Source organism: Triplophysa rosa, linkage group LG10 (genome assembly GCF_024868665.1).
Source record: "Triplophysa rosa linkage group LG10, Trosa_1v2, whole genome shotgun sequence".
Taxonomy (NCBI): domain Eukaryota; kingdom Metazoa; phylum Chordata; class Actinopteri; order Cypriniformes; family Nemacheilidae; genus Triplophysa; species Triplophysa rosa.
The window spans coordinates 26,318,253-26,335,670 of record NC_079899.1 but is presented as its reverse complement, the minus strand read 5'-3'; the positions used below and the strand labels follow the sequence as shown (position 1 = coordinate 26,335,670).

The following is a 17,418-nucleotide window of genomic DNA, read 5'->3' as shown; positions in this document are numbered from 1 at the left end:
CTCCTGTCACCCAAACAAATTCCTTGTATGTGCAAACATACTTGGCAATAAAGCTCTTTCTGATTCTGATTCTGATATTCGTTTAACATTTTGATTGGGTTACAAACGTTCTGTTAGTTGCATTTTGTTCAACCATTGTGTAGTGTTATCAGATATGAGCATTTCAACATTCTCAACCCACACGTACAGTTTCTCAACACATTATCACAAAGAACCGTGTTTCCTGTTTACTATAATAAAAGCATGATGAACCAGAAGCAGAGGACTGTTTATATGAGATGAGAAGACTGGTGTTATGTTACCTTCGCCGTGTTTGAGTCGTGTGTGATGATGTGCATGAAGTTCAGGTTAAGCAGATCTGTTCCGCTGCACACACACATGATTCTGTCCTGCAGATTACTGGAACATCTCGCTGACGTCTCCAGAGCTGACACAAGCTTTGAGTCCTGAAGAACATCACATCACAACATCATTTAGTGCACAACCATATTAAATCTCAAACACTGAACAGTTTTTGCTAAAGACACGACTGAATGTTTGACCTTTGGTACATTAGCTTCACACACACGGTTGATGAGAGAACATTCCAGAACCTGACCCTCCTAAAAACAGAGATGCAGAATCTGGTGATAATAAATCTTGAAAGGAGTAGTTCACACAAATATATAAGGGTAATTCTCACGAAACCACTGAAACTTCATGGCAGTAAAGATTTGAACATAAAACATACAATTCGGAAACATAAAAAATGATCATAATAAAGATAATTGTGTTCTCTACCTTGGAAAAGAAATATTTTGACATAGGAATTAATTATTTATGTATTTTATTGCTTTTTCTGCAGAAATTCTCATAACCGTAAAGCGTCCCGATTTGTCTGAGTGCATTATATGCTGTGATTTAAACAGAGTCAAATTAAAGTCCCCGTGAACCGGAAGTTGCGATCGTTTTTACTTCCGTATTTTGACGCATTTCCGAGTGAAAGAGAATTTCTAATCAGAAAAATTAGTGGGCGTGGCTTTCGTCTTTCTCTGTGATTTGATTGGATGTTTAAAAACAGCCATTGCATTTTGAGAAGGTAACTGGCAGCAGACTGACAGTTGAAGGGGAGGAGTTAACGGATTTTATTACCTCAATAAGTTGCCATCATTTTAATATTTTTTTATAAATATAATGATTTACGATCTCTGTTATTATTGCATGATGTTTAATGCACAACAATACTATAAGTACCAATAGCATCTAACTACTATTTCTACTTAATCCAAAGAAAACACAGCTATTTTCAGTTAATGTAAACAGCATATCTCTAAGAAATGCTGCTATTTTCACGAAGTCTGAACAGAACCTACTGCTATTTAAACTTAATGTAAACAGCATCTATTGCTATTTACACTATTTACACAGTGGCTATTTAGCCACTGACTAATACTTTAGTCTTAGTTGAAAAAAAAACATTGTTAAGGGTCCTGAGTCTGTGTTTTCAAAGATTTTAGTGAATAGACGACTTCATTCATTCATTATCCGTTCTAAACAGCGTGCAAGATCAGGATTCTCGTGTCTCGATGGATAAAAACACACACTACAAATAAAATGCCAGAGGTGTCTGACTGATGTTACATTAAGAGAGGATTTGCAGGTGTGCATTCATGCATGTCTGTTCGGTGAATATTACCCACAATCCTTAGCATCACAGAGGAAGAGTGTCTATCGGTGTGTTGACATTGGTGCAGAGTCTCAGAAACACATGCGTTACCTTTCCATCACTTTCCCATGTGAGAAAAAACCCAAAAGCATCAACTCTGAAGAAACAGTTTGATTCAAAGACAAACGGATCCTGAAAAACAACAACGGAAACGTCAACTATTTATAACATTTCACTTGAAATCTCTTTGGTTTTTCCTCTTTATTTATGTTACTGTAATCTTGTTATGTTTCTTGATTAAAATAGCTCTTACAGTAAGCGCGGCTGTGGGAAATTCAGAAAATCAACTTGGCTTTTTATTTATCTTTCGGAAAAATAATGTCACTTGTTGCATGATGGGAAAAAATAAACATGGCAAAATAAACCACCTTCATAATGGCAAAAAAAAATCTTTGCTCCCACGTCATTTCAGTTTTCCAAATAAAAGTGCCAAATATATGAGGATAAACAAACAAACGTCATTTCATTTAATATCAGTAGAGCAGGACACCCCGAGAGCTCTCGGAGACTCATGGGAAATCTGAACGCAAGTTTAACAAGTCAAAGCCAGTCTCTGACACAAATCGCTCATGAGAAAACACTCTCGTTCCCCAAAAAAACCGGAGCCAGGATTCCCAGGAGACGGATTTCTTTGAGAACGCAGATGTTCACAGTATCCTCAATGATAAGAGAGCGAGCGTCACATTCAAAGCATCTTCTTTAAGAAACAAACATGACTTTTCTTGAAAGATTATATAAAACGCAGCATATGTACAACAGATCAGCCAACATGATATTGATTTCACACTGTCAACCTTAAACTAACATATTTAACCCAAAAATGAATAGAAAAATATATGAAGCCTAAATTAAAAAGCATTATGATGCTTTGATTTTCATGGCAGTGTCAAGTATCATTGCAAGCATCACCAACAGGACTACAAAAAACATTCATACATTATATAAAAATACAAACAAACCAAACGTGATGATTATACGTTTATTTCCAGGTCATCAGTTTCAAGATCAGTACATTTACATCACGTGTCTTGAGTCAAAAGATTTGCTCATATAAATCAATGAGCGAAATCTTCATACTGTACCTCCTCAAATCTGTCAAAACAAGCTCCCTGCTGCATGAAGAGAGGAACGGGTCTTCTCCAGCTGAACTCATAGGATTTCGCCATTTAACCTACAGGACAGAAAACAAGATGAAATAATGAAACACGCGTCCAGAGTTACAGAGAAAATGAATGTGAGATAAATCACATGGAGACATTGACCTCAGTCGTGTACGGGGCGTCCAGATGAAGTCCAGCCCAGAGTAGAGAATACTGTACACACACCACACCTCCAGAGTAAACGTAAGATAAAGCACCAACATCAGGATATTATTCATCTCAGGCTGCATGTCCACAGGACGTCTTTAATGCTTTCATGTACGGTATGTGTTATTGCTCATACTGTACTTACAGATTTAACCTTTAACATTCTACAGATATGACTGATTCTTCATGGAAGAGAAATGAGGACTCAATCGGCCTCAAACAGATTTACATTAAAGTCCCAGTGAAATTCAAAATGACAATTCTTATTTTTTCATGAAATATTGCAGCGTTTATAGTAAATAGTTTATCAATGTGGGTCATTTTCTGTTTAAAATTCACGAACCCTCATAAACTTCAGTTAAATCTGTAAATGCACTTTCGCCCTGAAATGACGATCCATCTCCAATGACGTAAATTAGACGGCTTGGGCGGAGCATCCGTTAACTCCTCCCCTTCAACTGTCAGTCTGCTGCCAGTTTCATTTTAAAATATATGCAACAGCTGTTTTTACGAATCCAATAAATTGGCCGTGAAAAACGCAAGCCACGCCCACTAATTTTCTCCTTTGAAATTCCTTTTCACTCGGAAATGTGTCCGAGTATGGAAGTAAAAGCGATCGCAACTTCCGCTTCACGTGGACTTTAAAAGACAACAGAAAAGAGCACACACAGACTGGGACACAGGCAGACAGTCTCCACTAACCAAACTTCTTAGATCTGCCCTAGCAACCATGCGAACCCCCTAGCAACTGGACAGCAAAGTGCAATAATCAATCCACTCAGAGCACCAATAGAAACCACAGAGCCGAGCCCTGGCAACCACCCAGAACACCCCAGAAAAACACAGAGAGACTTTCAGAGCATCACAGAGAGACCCGACAACAACAGACACGTGTACTTTACGGAATACATCACTGTACCAGAAGATCGACAGTACTTCACACAGAGAAAAACTGTCCCAAAGTCAGGTTTGATAACAGTGTATGCAGTAATCAACATAACTCAAGACAGACTGTGTATATATTGTGTTTCATGTTAAGAGTTTTAGAAAAGACAATGTGTCTTTAAGAATTCAATGAATTTGCAAATAAACACACAACATCATTTCTCTTTATCTTTTGAAAACATCTTAAAACGAGAGAATAATAGATTATAGAATAACTGCATCTCATATAAATCATTTTTAACAACACTGATGGGAGTCAGATGATACATTCACTGTTTCTGTAACCTCGGAATGAAACACAAGATCATAAAGAAATGATTCTCGCAATGAGATGTTTCATTGACTGGCGGATGTTTTTGTTTACACTTGATTTACATTCAATAATCCTCATCACAGCGCGTAATCCGGATCATATGTAACAGATGAGGGTTATTAAAAAAGTTAACTTACTTAGATTTGATAAATGTTGAGTTTTATCATCGTAGTTGCCGCAAACAGTCTCCGATCAGCTGGACTTTTCCTGTAACGAGGTTTGGATGAAGCTGAAGGTTTGAGAGATGTGCGAAGAGCGCCGCCTGCAGGCCTTCATCTGCTATTACAACCATCTGTCTGTTAAACCTAGTAGGGGTCTCTGCAGGTCGGAGAAATGGGCGTGCCGAAAGGTGGGGCGTGCATAAAGGTAGGAGGCGTGCCGAAAGGTTTCTCATTGGTCAAAGGTGCTCTTGCTTGCCTGCTGGGTTGACCAATCAGCGTTAACCACACACATACGTCATTTCTTTTAAACAGGAAAAAGATCTCGATAAGGTGTGTCATGCAAAAGGTTTCAAACCTGTGAATTTGTGATCATAAGCCCTTAAAAAATAAATAAAACTGTACCAGACAAGTCTGTATTTTTGCTTAATTGGCTAATAATAAATGACAGAAGGTAAATAGCTATTACTCATCTAGAAGCAGCTGTCGTTATGTTTTATGAGTATTTCAGTCTTTTTCTGCATATTTTTGTTTAACTTACATATACTAAATCATTCCAAATCATAGTTGTACTAAAACGGTAGAAATGCCTTTTACAGTATGACATGTTGTTATTCTGTCACAACACCAAGGAAAGCTAATTATTTTGAACTAAAACGCTAGTGCAGTTGTAGGCTAAGCGTTATTTTAGAGACATTTGTACCACCCTTTAAATAATAATTGTAATTCACTTTTGATTGTGACACTTATCAGCTGTTCATTAAATATCATGTATTTCTAAATAGTTAAAATCCAATATGTGCATCCCACGTACCTTCATTTTACATTTACAATAAAACGCAATATGATATTAACACCTGCTTCTTTTCGTTTTCATTTTAAATATATGTTTATGGTTTAGGTAATTCGATGTGATTGTTTTCATTTTTCATCAAATAAAATATGATACAAAACACATTTTATTGTAAAGTATAAGAAGTACTTTGCACAATAGGTAAAAACAATTCCGTCAAAAGTACACCGGCAGTGCTCCAAGACGTTGAACTAATAAATACTGTACATACATTCAGGGCTGTGTATATGAAACTCTGACTGACCTCAGTCAAAATGATTAGTCTCGAAACTAATAGATTCATCAGGCACACGATTGCCCATTATGAAATGTAACCAAAACTAGGCTAATAATCCTATGACCACTGAAGTGATATTAGAGGCAGCGGCCAACTTGAGGTGTATTTGCCGCCATCAAGGTGTTCTCGGCGGCGCTAACAGCCCGGTGATCACGGAGAACTCACACATTAGATTCACGTCGAGGCCAATTTTAAAGTAGGCACTAGTATCTTTATAAATCAACTGCAGATTCTTGGTTTCATATTTAAAATCTTCGATACAAAAAGACCACGGTGAAAAAGTGGCTTTAGGTGTAGGCCAATAGCGTTTAAGATGATGTGGAACAGGCAGTTTTCGCACCAATTGAAAAGACCTTTCGGCACGCCTCCACCTTTAGGCACGCCCATTTCTCCGACCTGTCTCCGAAAAACACCGAACATGCTACTGTTTCAATATCATTATCACTTTATTAAGATTAACAGACATTACATTTTATGTTTAGAGTCTCAGAACATACACTGATTTTACTCTGTCAAAGCATTACACGGATCTCTGATTAAAAACATTATTTTCATTTGATAAATCAGCCATTCTCATACTGTGTCAGACAACACACATGAATGAATGCAGTGCAGTTTCCTCATGTGAAGAGTGTTTGGTTGGTTTACATACTGTTGAAGTACATTTATTTTGTCTTTCTGACACTAGTGAATTGGTGTTAATGTTATTCACAGATTGATGTTACACACTTTAATGTCTGAAAAAAATCTCACATGCTTTATTTTGCAGATGTTAGTGATGAAGAATAATTCATAAGTATAACTATTATCCCACACAAATGAAACGTAAAAATAATCACATGATTTAGATTTTTAGAGGCCCAAATTTCACAAGAACAATTTTATTAAAACCAATGCACAGCACGAGCACAACTTACATTCAACAATATTTGTCTTCCGAAGATGTTGATATTTGTGAGATTAACAACTAAATCGGACAAAATGTTTTTAAAACAGGATTGAAGTGGAAAAGAATAAGTGTGGCATTCAGTAGCATAATGGGTTTGATACGATCATCTCTATCTAATTCTGTAGAAATGCCTGAAAATTGCGCTTACGGTTTATACAAAAATGAGCATCTATTCATCATCACTGTTTACATTCCACACCTAACATAGAGTACACATTCAAAGGCACAGGACTTCACTTTAAACCCATCAAAAATAATCTCATAGTCAAAAAAGGAATTCAAGTAATTTTACGTTGCAAAAAGATTTTGGTCAAAAAAGAAATCGTCGATGGCACAGAATCATTGTGTTGTAAAAATTCAATACAATACTTGAAGAAGTGAATATACAGGATCATTGTACAAGTAAACTATAAGATGTGGGGAAATGGAGTGAATGAATAAATGATAAACTCTCTTTAGTAGCTGCGACTGTGTCAGTTTCCATTAACGTTTCAGTCTTTTAAGCAAACAGTCCCACTGGTTTAGTCAATAAACAGACTAAACAGACGTTATGCAACATGCGTGTTTGATCATTTATGATGGTTTTATTGAACCATCAGTCACCGGCTGAAAACAGAGCTAAAAAAACACATTTGGCACTTTTTACAGTATATTAAACCAAAGTAAAAAAGAAACAACCAAACAAGGTGCTTAAAGACACCACGATGTAAAAGAATCCAAAATTAAACTTTACTTGGCATAAAATCCTTACACGTGTCCTACATCCTTAACAAGATGAAATATTCAAAAGAAAGTAATATTACATGCTTTTTGAGTCATGTAGAAAGATTGCATAACCATGAAAAACCTCCAAAGTGCATATTCATTTTCATATTTTATTCTTCATCTGCATTACTACTTTTATTTAACACAGAGTGAATCTCAGGAAATCCAGTCACATTTCACCCCACTTTAAACAATTAGCTTTTGTTTTTCATGAAAACTGTTTGATCGTGACAATCATGCACGATTTACGTCTGAAACAGTTTCAGCACAATGCAAAAAAATCATTATTGAGAATGACAGTGTCTCATTTGCTCATTATGCTAAATACATGTATACATATATTTTTATTATTATTATTTTGTGGTGAAAGCTTTGGATGTGCTTTCGTGAGATTCACTCTGTGACATTAATGCTAAGTGGACAATTCTGCCAATATTACATACAGAAGTTATTAAATAAACAACATTATACAGTAGCTTCATAAAACCTCCTGAACAGAAACGGGAGGAATTAAAAACAGCTAATCAAATGGAAATATACGGAATTATCCTTTTTAAAACCTCCTAAAAAATAAATAAATAAAGCTTGTAAATGTCAACACATCTTCACAAATTGATAATAGCCATCACATTACAACACAAGCTATATTGCTGACGTAGAAGCACGAAGCGTTTGATTGGCTGAAAGCATGCGTCCCTGACGGCGGTTAGCGGTCAGTGTTTGAGTGAATGAGCGTCAGCATCTCCACACCATCACGTGTCTGTCTAATATACACCAGCAACACTGGCCAACAGCAGCAGATGATTCAAATCTTCATCATCATCATCATCGTTTCAGTGCAAATAAACCTGGTTAACTCTCTCATCCAGAAGTCCAGGTCAGATTTCACAACATAATCCAATGGAAATCATCAATAGAAACTAAAAATAAAACATCCAGATTTATTTTGCATTACAACTTAATTTAGAGAGAAAATGTGCATAACCATCCCCTAATACAGTATATACCGTATATAATATAAAATCTCAAAATGAAATAAATCTTTCAGGTTTTTCTTTCTTAGGGTTTTGGGGTGAAATGTGACCTGAATGTTTGGGTGGGATCCACTCGTCGCTACAGTGTTCATGACCATCACCTGCCGAAAACAACACTCATTTCAAGAAGAAACAGATCAACGAATAAAAATAAAAGGAAAAATAAAATCCCCAGCATGACATTGAGCCACGCGTTTCAGGTCCGAGAAGGTCTGATGATGATGATCTGGAGCGATCGTGACCCATAGAAAGTAAAGGTGGAAGTGGAAGGAAGATGTGTGACGTCACACGGTCAAGTCCTTCTTCTCTTCATCCATGTCATCTTCAGACTGATTGAGTTTCTCCAGCGTGGCAGAAGACGGCAGAACGTCTTGGTCTCCGTCCTCAGTCTTTCTCTTGGTGCTTTCATGGACAAACTCCTGGATCTCCAGCGGGAGCCGGCGAAATTTATCCTGATATTCCTGGTCCAGGTCATTCTGAAGCTGTGAGCAGACGACAACAGACTGTTTCAACACCACATCTCCATACACAGCCCAGGTGGTGTTGTGTTCGTCTCCTCGTTTGTGTTTGCAGTGGAACAAATGGCCTGTTGAACGGCGAGCGTTTGAAAGTGAAGAATGCTCGTGAAATGCTAGATGAGGACTTCTAGCGTAACGAATGATGGAAATGATGGAATGAAGAATGAATGCGTCACTTTAAGTAGCTTTCTAAAAGCGTATTTCTCATCATAAATGTTAAAAGGCTTTGTCTTCTCGTGAAGGGCAGACGTGACGTGACACACGTGGCCGCACAATTCAACACATATACAGCTAGTAGTGAAATGTATATGAAGAGTTTGGTTCCCAAATTATGTTTTTTATTATCTTATCGTGTTTTGGTTGTGTTAGTTTGAGTTATTATGGCTTGAATCAAAACAAACCAACTGCAGTTTGATTGATATTAATTGGGATGCACAATAAAAAAACATGATTTTGGAATTCGAATCTACTGCAACATTCACTATACACCGTACCAAAAACAGAATGTTGGATGGTTCGCTGGCTTTAACTGTACAGTAATGTGATGTGACGTCTACAGAGATCAGAATCACATCACACATTCACTTGAGTCACAGAAATGATGCTGTTCAATATAACTTCAGCACTATGAGATGATGTCACAGGACGAGACGGCAGGTATCATGTCTACGATATGAACTTTCACTTCAGTGGATCATTCAAATCTATCTGTAGTGTTTCATCTCTCACAAATCAGCCTGTCAGCTATTGATCACTCATATAATAAAACAATAAGCACTTTGAGGTGTGAAAGAATGCCACGCTACATGTCCGAAACATGGTTTTACCATAGCCCCATACACCCGAACAGAGTAAAGTCACACCTTGGGTTTTTCATCCAGTGCTTGCTGCAGAATGCTCTTATGAGTCTCCACCAGCTTCTCGTGTCTTTTGGTTTGAGAGTCTTCCAGCTGGTGATAAAACGAGAATGAGCGAAGTCATCATAATCTTTGTTTTAATTCTACAGAGAATGAATGAAGAGACTCTTTTACCCTCTTAATATGATGAACCACCTCATTGACATACGACCTGTTGATCTCCAGTTTCTCTCTGAAATCACAGAACACAGACAAACAGCCTGTCAGACAGACAAAGAAAGACAGAGAGAGTCAGAGAGTCAGACAGGTCAGAGACGGACAGACAGCTCAAAGAGAGACAGACAGACAGACAGACAGACAGAGAAAATCAGACAGACAGCCAGGTCAGAGACGGACAGACAGCTCAGAGACAGACAGACAGGTCAGAGACGGACAGACAGCTCAGAGACAGACAGACAGGTCAGAGACGGACAGACAGCTCAGAGACAGAGAAAATCAGACAGATAGACAGGTCAGAGACGGACAGACAGCTCAGAGACAGACAATCAGACAGACAGAGAAAATCAGACAGACAGACAGGTCAGAGACAGACAGACAGACAGAGAAAATCAGACAGACAGACAGACAGAGAAAATCAGACAGACAGACTGGTCAGAGACAGAGTCAGACAGGTCAGAGACAGACAGACAGAGAAAATCAGACAGACAGGTCAGAGACAGGCAGGCAGGCAGACAGAGAAAAAAAGACAGACAGACAGGTCAAAGACGGATAGACAGACAGGTCAGAGACAGAGAGTCAGACAGGTCAGAGACAGACAGACAGACAGACAGAGAAAATCAGACAGACAGACAGCCAGACAGGTCAGAGACAGACAGACACACAGAGAGTCAGACAGGTCAGAGACAGAGAGTCAGACAGGTGACATGAGTTGAAGAGAGGGACTGTTATGGTGTTTTACTGCCACCTAGAGGTGACTTGATGTCATTCTTTCCATTTACTGTGCATGTGTGCACCGAGCAGATGTACTGAAAGTGACGTGTAATGCAAAGCTCATGGGTTTGATTCCCAGGAACACATCAACTAATGAAAAGGCATTCAAGGGGATATATCTGTGAGTGAGTGAGTGAGTGAGTGAGTGAGTGAGTGAGTGAGTGAGTGAGTGAGTGAGTGAGTGAGTGAGTGAGTGAGTGAGTGAGTGAGTGAGTGAGTGAGTGAGTGAGGTGTTGCAGACGCAGATGTGATGAAGTCTTTACTCTTCTGTCAAGTGCTTCTCTTTGGATTTGGCTTCATTCAGCTTCTCTTGTCTCTTCTTGTCCATTCTCTTCTTCAGTTCTTTCTTCTCTCTGTAAACACACACAGGTGTTAAAGCCAGCTCATGAATCCCTGAATAACCTCGCGATGTTCAGGACAAACTCACTTCTCACACACTTCCTTCAGCTTCTTCAACTGGTTGCTTTGACCTTCTTCTGCGATGACGGTCAGCTTCTCGATCACCTACAAATGCAGCAGCGCTTCATAAAAACACCATCAAATTCTGAACGTCAAACGAGAGGTAATCTGACGTCCCTCAACAGAATCAGGGATTTCATCTCTCAAAACCCACAGACGGGCCGATGCTAATGTTCTCTCACCAGAGCGTTTACAGACGGCTTTAAAGGGACAGTTCACACAAAAATATCGATTCTCTCATCATTTGTTCTCTCTCCTGCAAAAGAAGACATTTTGAGAAACGTCTCAGCGGTTTTGTGTCCATACAATGGAAGTCAATGCAGTTCAGTGTTGTTTGATTATCGACATTCTTCAAAATATCTTCTTTTGTGTTCTGAAGAAGAAAGAAACTCACACAGGTTTATAATGACATGAGGCTGAAGAAATGATTTCTGGCTGAACTGTCCCTTTAATTCACCTCAGGGTGGGCATATCAAACTGGTTTTTAGTATGTGGGTTGTTTGACCTGTTTGATGTGTTCCTTCTTCAGGTATTTCTCGCTGTAATATTGTTCCTGACGGAGGTTCAGCAGCTGCTGTTGTTGTTGCTCTTTCAGTTCAGACAGTTTCTGTCCACTCTCCTGATCCAGATTGGCCACCTCCTGCTCGAAGAAAAACGGTCCGTGTTCTGGACTGGATGACAGACACCTGCCGGACAGACACGAGACGCCCGCTCAGCATCACGCCTCAGTGTGTGAACCAAAAACAACGACAACGGGAGAAAGCAGAAGTGAGGACGTCGACCTACCTCCTCTTACCGTCTCTTTTGGCAGATTTCAGGAGGACGGCGCGTCTGCGCAGGTAATCGTGCTGGAACTCGTTGTATTTGGCCGTGTGTTCTTTGATCATCTCTGTGGTCTTTTTGTGATGTTTCTTCATCAGGTCCTTCATCTCTTTGTAATGTCTCCTCTGTTCTCGCACGAACGTCTTCTGTTGCTTCAGCTCCTCGATGGACTGAGCTTCCATCTCTGACAAACAAACACACCGACCGACCTCATATACACCAGAAAACACTTCAGTCTGTTTACCGGAAATCTTCATCGCTGCACTTTTAACGTCACTTCGACTCAGTAACCCCATAATAAAACCAACAAACAGACATCAAATCACAATACATAGCACTTTTTTGGCATTGTTATATTTCTTTTATTTCAAATCAAATACATGTTTACACCTCTACACGTACAAACCAAATGTTCTGATTGATTATTGTAGATGTTATTCAGGATGAGTCGAAGAGGATAATAAAGTAAATAAGAGTTTGTGACGTTAACTGACCGGTGAGAACACTCTGAATCAGATCTTCAGTCTTCACCGCCGGCTTTATTGAGCCTGAAACACACACACACATGTGATTAATGAAGTATAATGCTTGATATCACAGCTGTGAGTGATGTGATGTGATGTGATGATGATACCTGTGGACTGTGGCTGAGCGCTGATCTGAGACGCAGGTTTAGGAGCGGCGCTGGGTGTGTGACTCAAACCGTTCTCTATCGGAGCAGGACCGGGTTCAGTTTTAACCTCTGACGAATGTTCAACACTGCTTTCAGCCTGAAGAACAACACAAATCAATGGTAAAACAAACAATTCGGTAACACAAAAATGATCATAATAAAGCTACCTTGGAAATAAATATTTTGACATAGGAATTAATTACGTATGTATTTTATTGCTTTTTTATTGCTTTTTTTTATCTTATTGATTTCCCGATTTGTCTGAGTGCATTATATGTTGTCATTTAAACAGGGTAAAATTAAAATATTGTAAAAGAAAACAATTTGATGTTTTACTAGTTCTCAAATGACAAAAAAAATTATTGACAGAGTATTCATGTATAATGAAACGGTGACAGATAAAAATAGATTATGACGGATTTTTTACGAGCTGTTCATCAAAATGACGGACGTTGAAACAGTCTAGCGCAACCTCTGGTAGTGAACCCGACAGAAATGTTGTGATGCGTTTCTTAAAACATGAAATAGCTTGCCAATGGGCTGAGAAAAATATTCACAAAGAAAAACTTGGCAAACAGCTTTTTTCTTGCTGTAAGCCTAAACTTCATAATAGATTTCCCAAAGATCAAAACATGCACAGTGGCGGAGCCAGAGGGGGATCCAAGGTGGCACTGAACACCCCTGACATCCAATTGGCCACCCTGGGTGCCACCCCAAAAGATGATTCGCTACTTATGTTGATTGACATCTGATTTCACCTCTCGTTGAACAAAGCTTTTATTTTGACGTTTGGCGGCAGTTCTTGCACATGACATCACCGCACACGTCAAGTCAAGTCAAGTGAGTCAGCATTTATCGCTATCTTTACTTTGTTTAGAACGGAAAAAAACTGTTGTGCGATGGGTTGTACAGCGCGAAATCAGCGATTTCTTTTTAAAGACTGACGAAAGATAGAAAAGATGCAAATGGATCGCCACGATCACAAAGTGCCACCGCGTCCAGATACGATGTAAGAAAGAGATTCATTAGAGTCTTTACTGTATTACCTGAAACCATTGAGTGTTTTAGTGATGTTGGATCTTCTTTGTTTGTTTTCTATACATTTCCCGTTTGAATAACTGATTATTATGTTCCTTAGAGAATCAAAACAGCAATAAAATAATTCCTAAATGATTCTCAGCTTGTTTTGTAGCGTTCATGTATTCTAATATCTGAAAGTAATAATCAAGATGACAACATCAAGGGCAATAATCAGCATCAATGATTTTGTTTTAATCTTGCAGTCCTATGGATTGAGTTTGTGTTTTATCAGATATATGCTGCTCTGATCCACATCAATTTACAGAAACCTGTGGTGCTGCTTTGTTTCTGTTTAAATTAAACAAGTTATCATGTTTTTAACGTTTTCATCATTTATATTTTATATAGTGTGATTTCCTCTACATACATTTAGAATTACATTAATCTCATTACGTTGTGCAATTGTTTTGTATACATTTGTGACAAACTCTGGAAAGTAAATTATCACTTGTACCTTTAATCAGCAATCCTAGGATTTCTTTATCATTCGATGCCAGGTCAGAGTTACACACACATTTTCTATCACGGTCTGTGGACCCCCTGAAGTAGCCTTGGCCACCCCTTGGCCACCCCATATATAAAACTCTAGTTCCACCACTGGACATGCATGATTTTGCCTCCTAAGTGAAAACACTGCACCTTGCCTTAAGGACGTTTGGATAATTGTTGGAAAACAAGACGAAAATGAGAAAGAATCAGATGTATTTGTGGTGTACATGCTAGAAAACAGGATGACATTTACATTTAGTCATTTAGCAGAGGCCTTTATCCAAAGCGACTTACAGAGAGTTCAGGAAACAATAAAGCGATATTGTGATTAGTGAGTGAATAGACTTTTAAAGTGGTTTCAATTTAACAATCTCCACATGAAGTGTTTCATCACTAGTGACACCAAACCAAACTGTTATAGTGATATTTGTTTGAAAGATGTCTTCACCTCATTGTTGTCTTTTTCTTCTTCTCCTTCTTCTAGAGTCAAAGCCGCCAGCTGTTTGGATCTCTGCTCCATTAAGTTGACGTATCTGATGGGGTTGGAGAGCGCTTCAATAACATCTGTTCACCAGACAGACAAACATCAACTGTCACTCAAAAGATTCACCATCATGCCTCATGTACATTCATGTTTACTTCGTTGGATAATAACATTTCATTGTGTCTGGCTCTCTGTGACTGTCACTATTTGGGTCTCTATCAGGTCTCTCTCATTCAGATGTGTAAACAGTGTACACAGACGTGTGAAACGCTTTAGAGAAGCTCAGTGATGTTTTTCCTCTGTGGTTTAGCACATTTTAAGTGAAGCACAACATGAAGAGATGCATTGTGGGTAACGGAGCCTCATAGATTCAGGATGCAAAAGATAAAAACGGTCACAGTGATGAAGACTGAAACAGCCTTGACACAATATAGACTACAGCATCCGACAGTTATGTAATGTCTGTTTAATATTTATCACGTATGACCAAAAATGATCTTCATCATTACTTCAACCCAAAAGAAGAATATTCTATAACAACAATGAGAATCTAAGACGCATACAAACCGTCCCAAAAGCCATAATAAGAAAATGCTTTTTTTGTTTAGTAGAAGATGTTTCTGGAGGATTGACAGCAGCTGACAGGTGTTTATATAACTTCATTTCTTACCAGCAAACGTATCCGGTACATAATCCTTCACCTCAATATACACGAATAAAGCCGGGAGAGTCAGAGCTTGATTCTTTTCATTTCTCAGACCGATGTAACGATAACCTGAAAGAAAACATGATGTGAGGAATCACTGTTCGCATACAGACGATTAGCAGAACAGAGTTATTACACTTTTGCTTTTAGTTTTATTCATAGTTTTAATTAGCTTTTATTTTTAGATGTATTGTTTTTATGCTCATTTTAGTTACATTTTTAGCAATTTTGTCATTTTATGATGTATTTGTTTATTTATATGTTGCTATAAGATTCATTTATCTTATTTCAGTGTTTGTTTATTATTAAAATTTTAGTGCCTTGAATTTATTTCACTCAACATTTCAATTGTTCGCCTGCTTTAAGTTTTTCCAATTAATTTTAGGCCCAATATTTGATTTGATTTCAATAAACAGAAATGTTTTTTGGAGCAAAAAAATGGTTACCTGGTCGAATGGCAGAGACGGGAATTATACGATGACCGATGAACTTTCCTCCCTCTTCAAACACGGCTATCCTCAGAGACGCAAGAGTGGGCAGAACGACCTATACACAACATCATCATCATTATATAACTTCAGGTCCTGAGGTCTGATTCACCAGACAGACACCATAAATATCCTTTACTTTTTTAAAGACGATGGGCTCCTCGTCCCACACCGGGTTGATGGCGTTGCTCTGGGACGTCTTTGTCTTAAAAGCTTTACGTCTTGTATCCACTGGAAGTCCAAACATGTCAATCTCCACGTACACGCCTACCTTCTTATCTGTCAAAAACTGTCCTGATATGATCTATTAGGAAAGACAACAAGATATAAATGACAACATTGACAGCGAGTCCTGACCCGCCTCAGGTCTGATCTGAAGAAAAACATCTATGCAAATGTTGACTGTCTAAATAACTGTGAGTAGACAGAATAGAAAGTGAAGAAAACACTTCTCATATTTGTTTATGTTCCTGTATCTCAATTGGCACTTTGGATAAAATGCATGAATGTAAAAGGAAATAAATGTAAATCTTATGATATCCATCGTCAAATCGAATTCTACATGGACAGAAGGTGCCATTGACCCCACAGTTTTAAAGGGAACCCAGTGTATAGAGAGATGTATGGCTTAATACGGTGTAATAGCCTTACACTACTAGCATTTGTTGTTAGAAACACATCAAATATTTTCAATTCTTTAAAAAAAACTAAATGTAATACTCATTTTAACCTAAGGAGGCCGCCGTGTTCTTTTTTGATGATGTAAAATGGTTGTGCGCACAGGCAGCCAAAGTGAACACAGACGCACTAATCAGTTCTTCAGTAAATATAAGGTGCTGTAGGATAAATATATATAAATAATGCTCAAATAATAAAGAAAGAAAATAAAGACACTATATTTCGCAAATTTTAATATTGTTGGTCAGCCATTTGACGTCACGGATTTTGATGCAAAAAAATGGCGGCCTCAGAGTAAAAATATTTTTTCAAAGTTTGTGAATACTGTGATAGTTCCACTTAAGTTCACATTTATGAAGTCAATGCCATTGTTAATATATTAAGCCATACATCTCTCTATACCCAAGGTTCCTTTTAAAAGAAAGTTTCAGCCGTAAATAAATGTTGATCTGACCTTGACTGATAAAGTATTGGCTACGATCCCGTCCACTGTGCTCTCAGTGAAAGGATCAAAATGTTTATCCGGCCGTCTCATGAACTCCGGCTTCAGTCTGTATCCACTTTTCCCGTTATACTCGTACATCCCGAGGTTGAGCTGCATCGACAGATCTGACAGACACACACACAGAGAAGAGACGAGATGAGAGGACAGGAGAGGAGAGATGATGAGGAGAGGAGAGATGATGAGGAGAGGAGAGATGATGAGGAGAGGAGAGATGATGAGGAGAGGAGAGGAGAGGAGAGATGATGAGAAGAGATGATGATGAGGAGAGGAGAGATGATGATGAGGAGAGGAGAGATGATGAGAAGAGATGATGAGGAGGAGAGGAGAGATGATGATGAGGAGAGGAGAGATGATGAGGAGAGA

The 17,418-nt window shown here is 38.4% G+C and overlaps 2 protein-coding genes across 5 annotated transcripts in view; both read right to left on the bottom strand.

Moving 5' to 3' along the window:
* Nucleotides 1-4,571, bottom strand: part of LOC130560165 (1-phosphatidylinositol 4,5-bisphosphate phosphodiesterase beta-4) — a 42,942-nt gene extending 38,371 nt beyond the window's left edge. The window contains exons 1-6 of one of the 3 annotated variants that reach the window (XM_057343737.1): nucleotides 4,408-4,571; nucleotides 2,968-3,018; nucleotides 2,788-2,876; nucleotides 1,757-1,837; nucleotides 543-602; nucleotides 303-446 (exon numbers count right to left, since the gene is read on the bottom strand). In XM_057343737.1, the coding sequence (XP_057199720.1) occupies nucleotides 303-446; nucleotides 543-602; nucleotides 1,757-1,837; nucleotides 2,788-2,871 (369 nt within the window). In that variant the 5' untranslated portion in view covers nucleotides 2,872-2,876; nucleotides 2,968-3,018; nucleotides 4,408-4,571. The remainder of the gene's footprint in view (nucleotides 1-302; nucleotides 447-542; nucleotides 603-1,756; nucleotides 1,838-2,787; nucleotides 2,877-2,967; nucleotides 3,019-4,407) is intronic. The other 2 variants (XM_057343738.1, XM_057343740.1) reach the window with 2 other exon arrangements.
* Nucleotides 4,572-6,407: 1,836 nt separating this feature from the next.
* The window catches only part of LOC130560164 (1-phosphatidylinositol 4,5-bisphosphate phosphodiesterase beta-1), a 38,052-nt gene continuing 27,041 nt past the window's right edge, over nucleotides 6,408-17,418 (bottom strand). Inside the window, exons 19-32 of one of the 2 annotated variants that reach the window (XM_057343736.1) lie at nucleotides 17,005-17,159; nucleotides 16,012-16,176; nucleotides 15,831-15,930; nucleotides 15,349-15,453; nucleotides 14,643-14,758; nucleotides 12,587-12,722; nucleotides 12,447-12,500; nucleotides 11,917-12,136; nucleotides 11,636-11,816; nucleotides 11,099-11,175; nucleotides 10,935-11,024; nucleotides 9,856-9,913; nucleotides 9,688-9,774; nucleotides 6,408-8,788 (exon numbers count right to left, since the gene is read on the bottom strand). In XM_057343736.1, the coding sequence (XP_057199719.1) occupies nucleotides 8,591-8,788; nucleotides 9,688-9,774; nucleotides 9,856-9,913; nucleotides 10,935-11,024; nucleotides 11,099-11,175; nucleotides 11,636-11,816; nucleotides 11,917-12,136; nucleotides 12,447-12,500; nucleotides 12,587-12,722; nucleotides 14,643-14,758; nucleotides 15,349-15,453; nucleotides 15,831-15,930; nucleotides 16,012-16,176; nucleotides 17,005-17,159 (1,742 nt within the window). In that variant the 3' untranslated portion in view covers nucleotides 6,408-8,590. Of the gene's footprint in view, nucleotides 8,789-9,687; nucleotides 9,775-9,855; nucleotides 9,914-10,934; nucleotides 11,025-11,098; nucleotides 11,176-11,635; nucleotides 11,817-11,916; nucleotides 12,137-12,446; nucleotides 12,501-12,586; nucleotides 12,723-14,642; nucleotides 14,759-15,348; nucleotides 15,454-15,830; nucleotides 15,931-16,011; nucleotides 16,177-17,004; nucleotides 17,160-17,418 lie in introns of those variants that run through there. The other variant, XR_008963661.1, reaches the window with a different exon arrangement.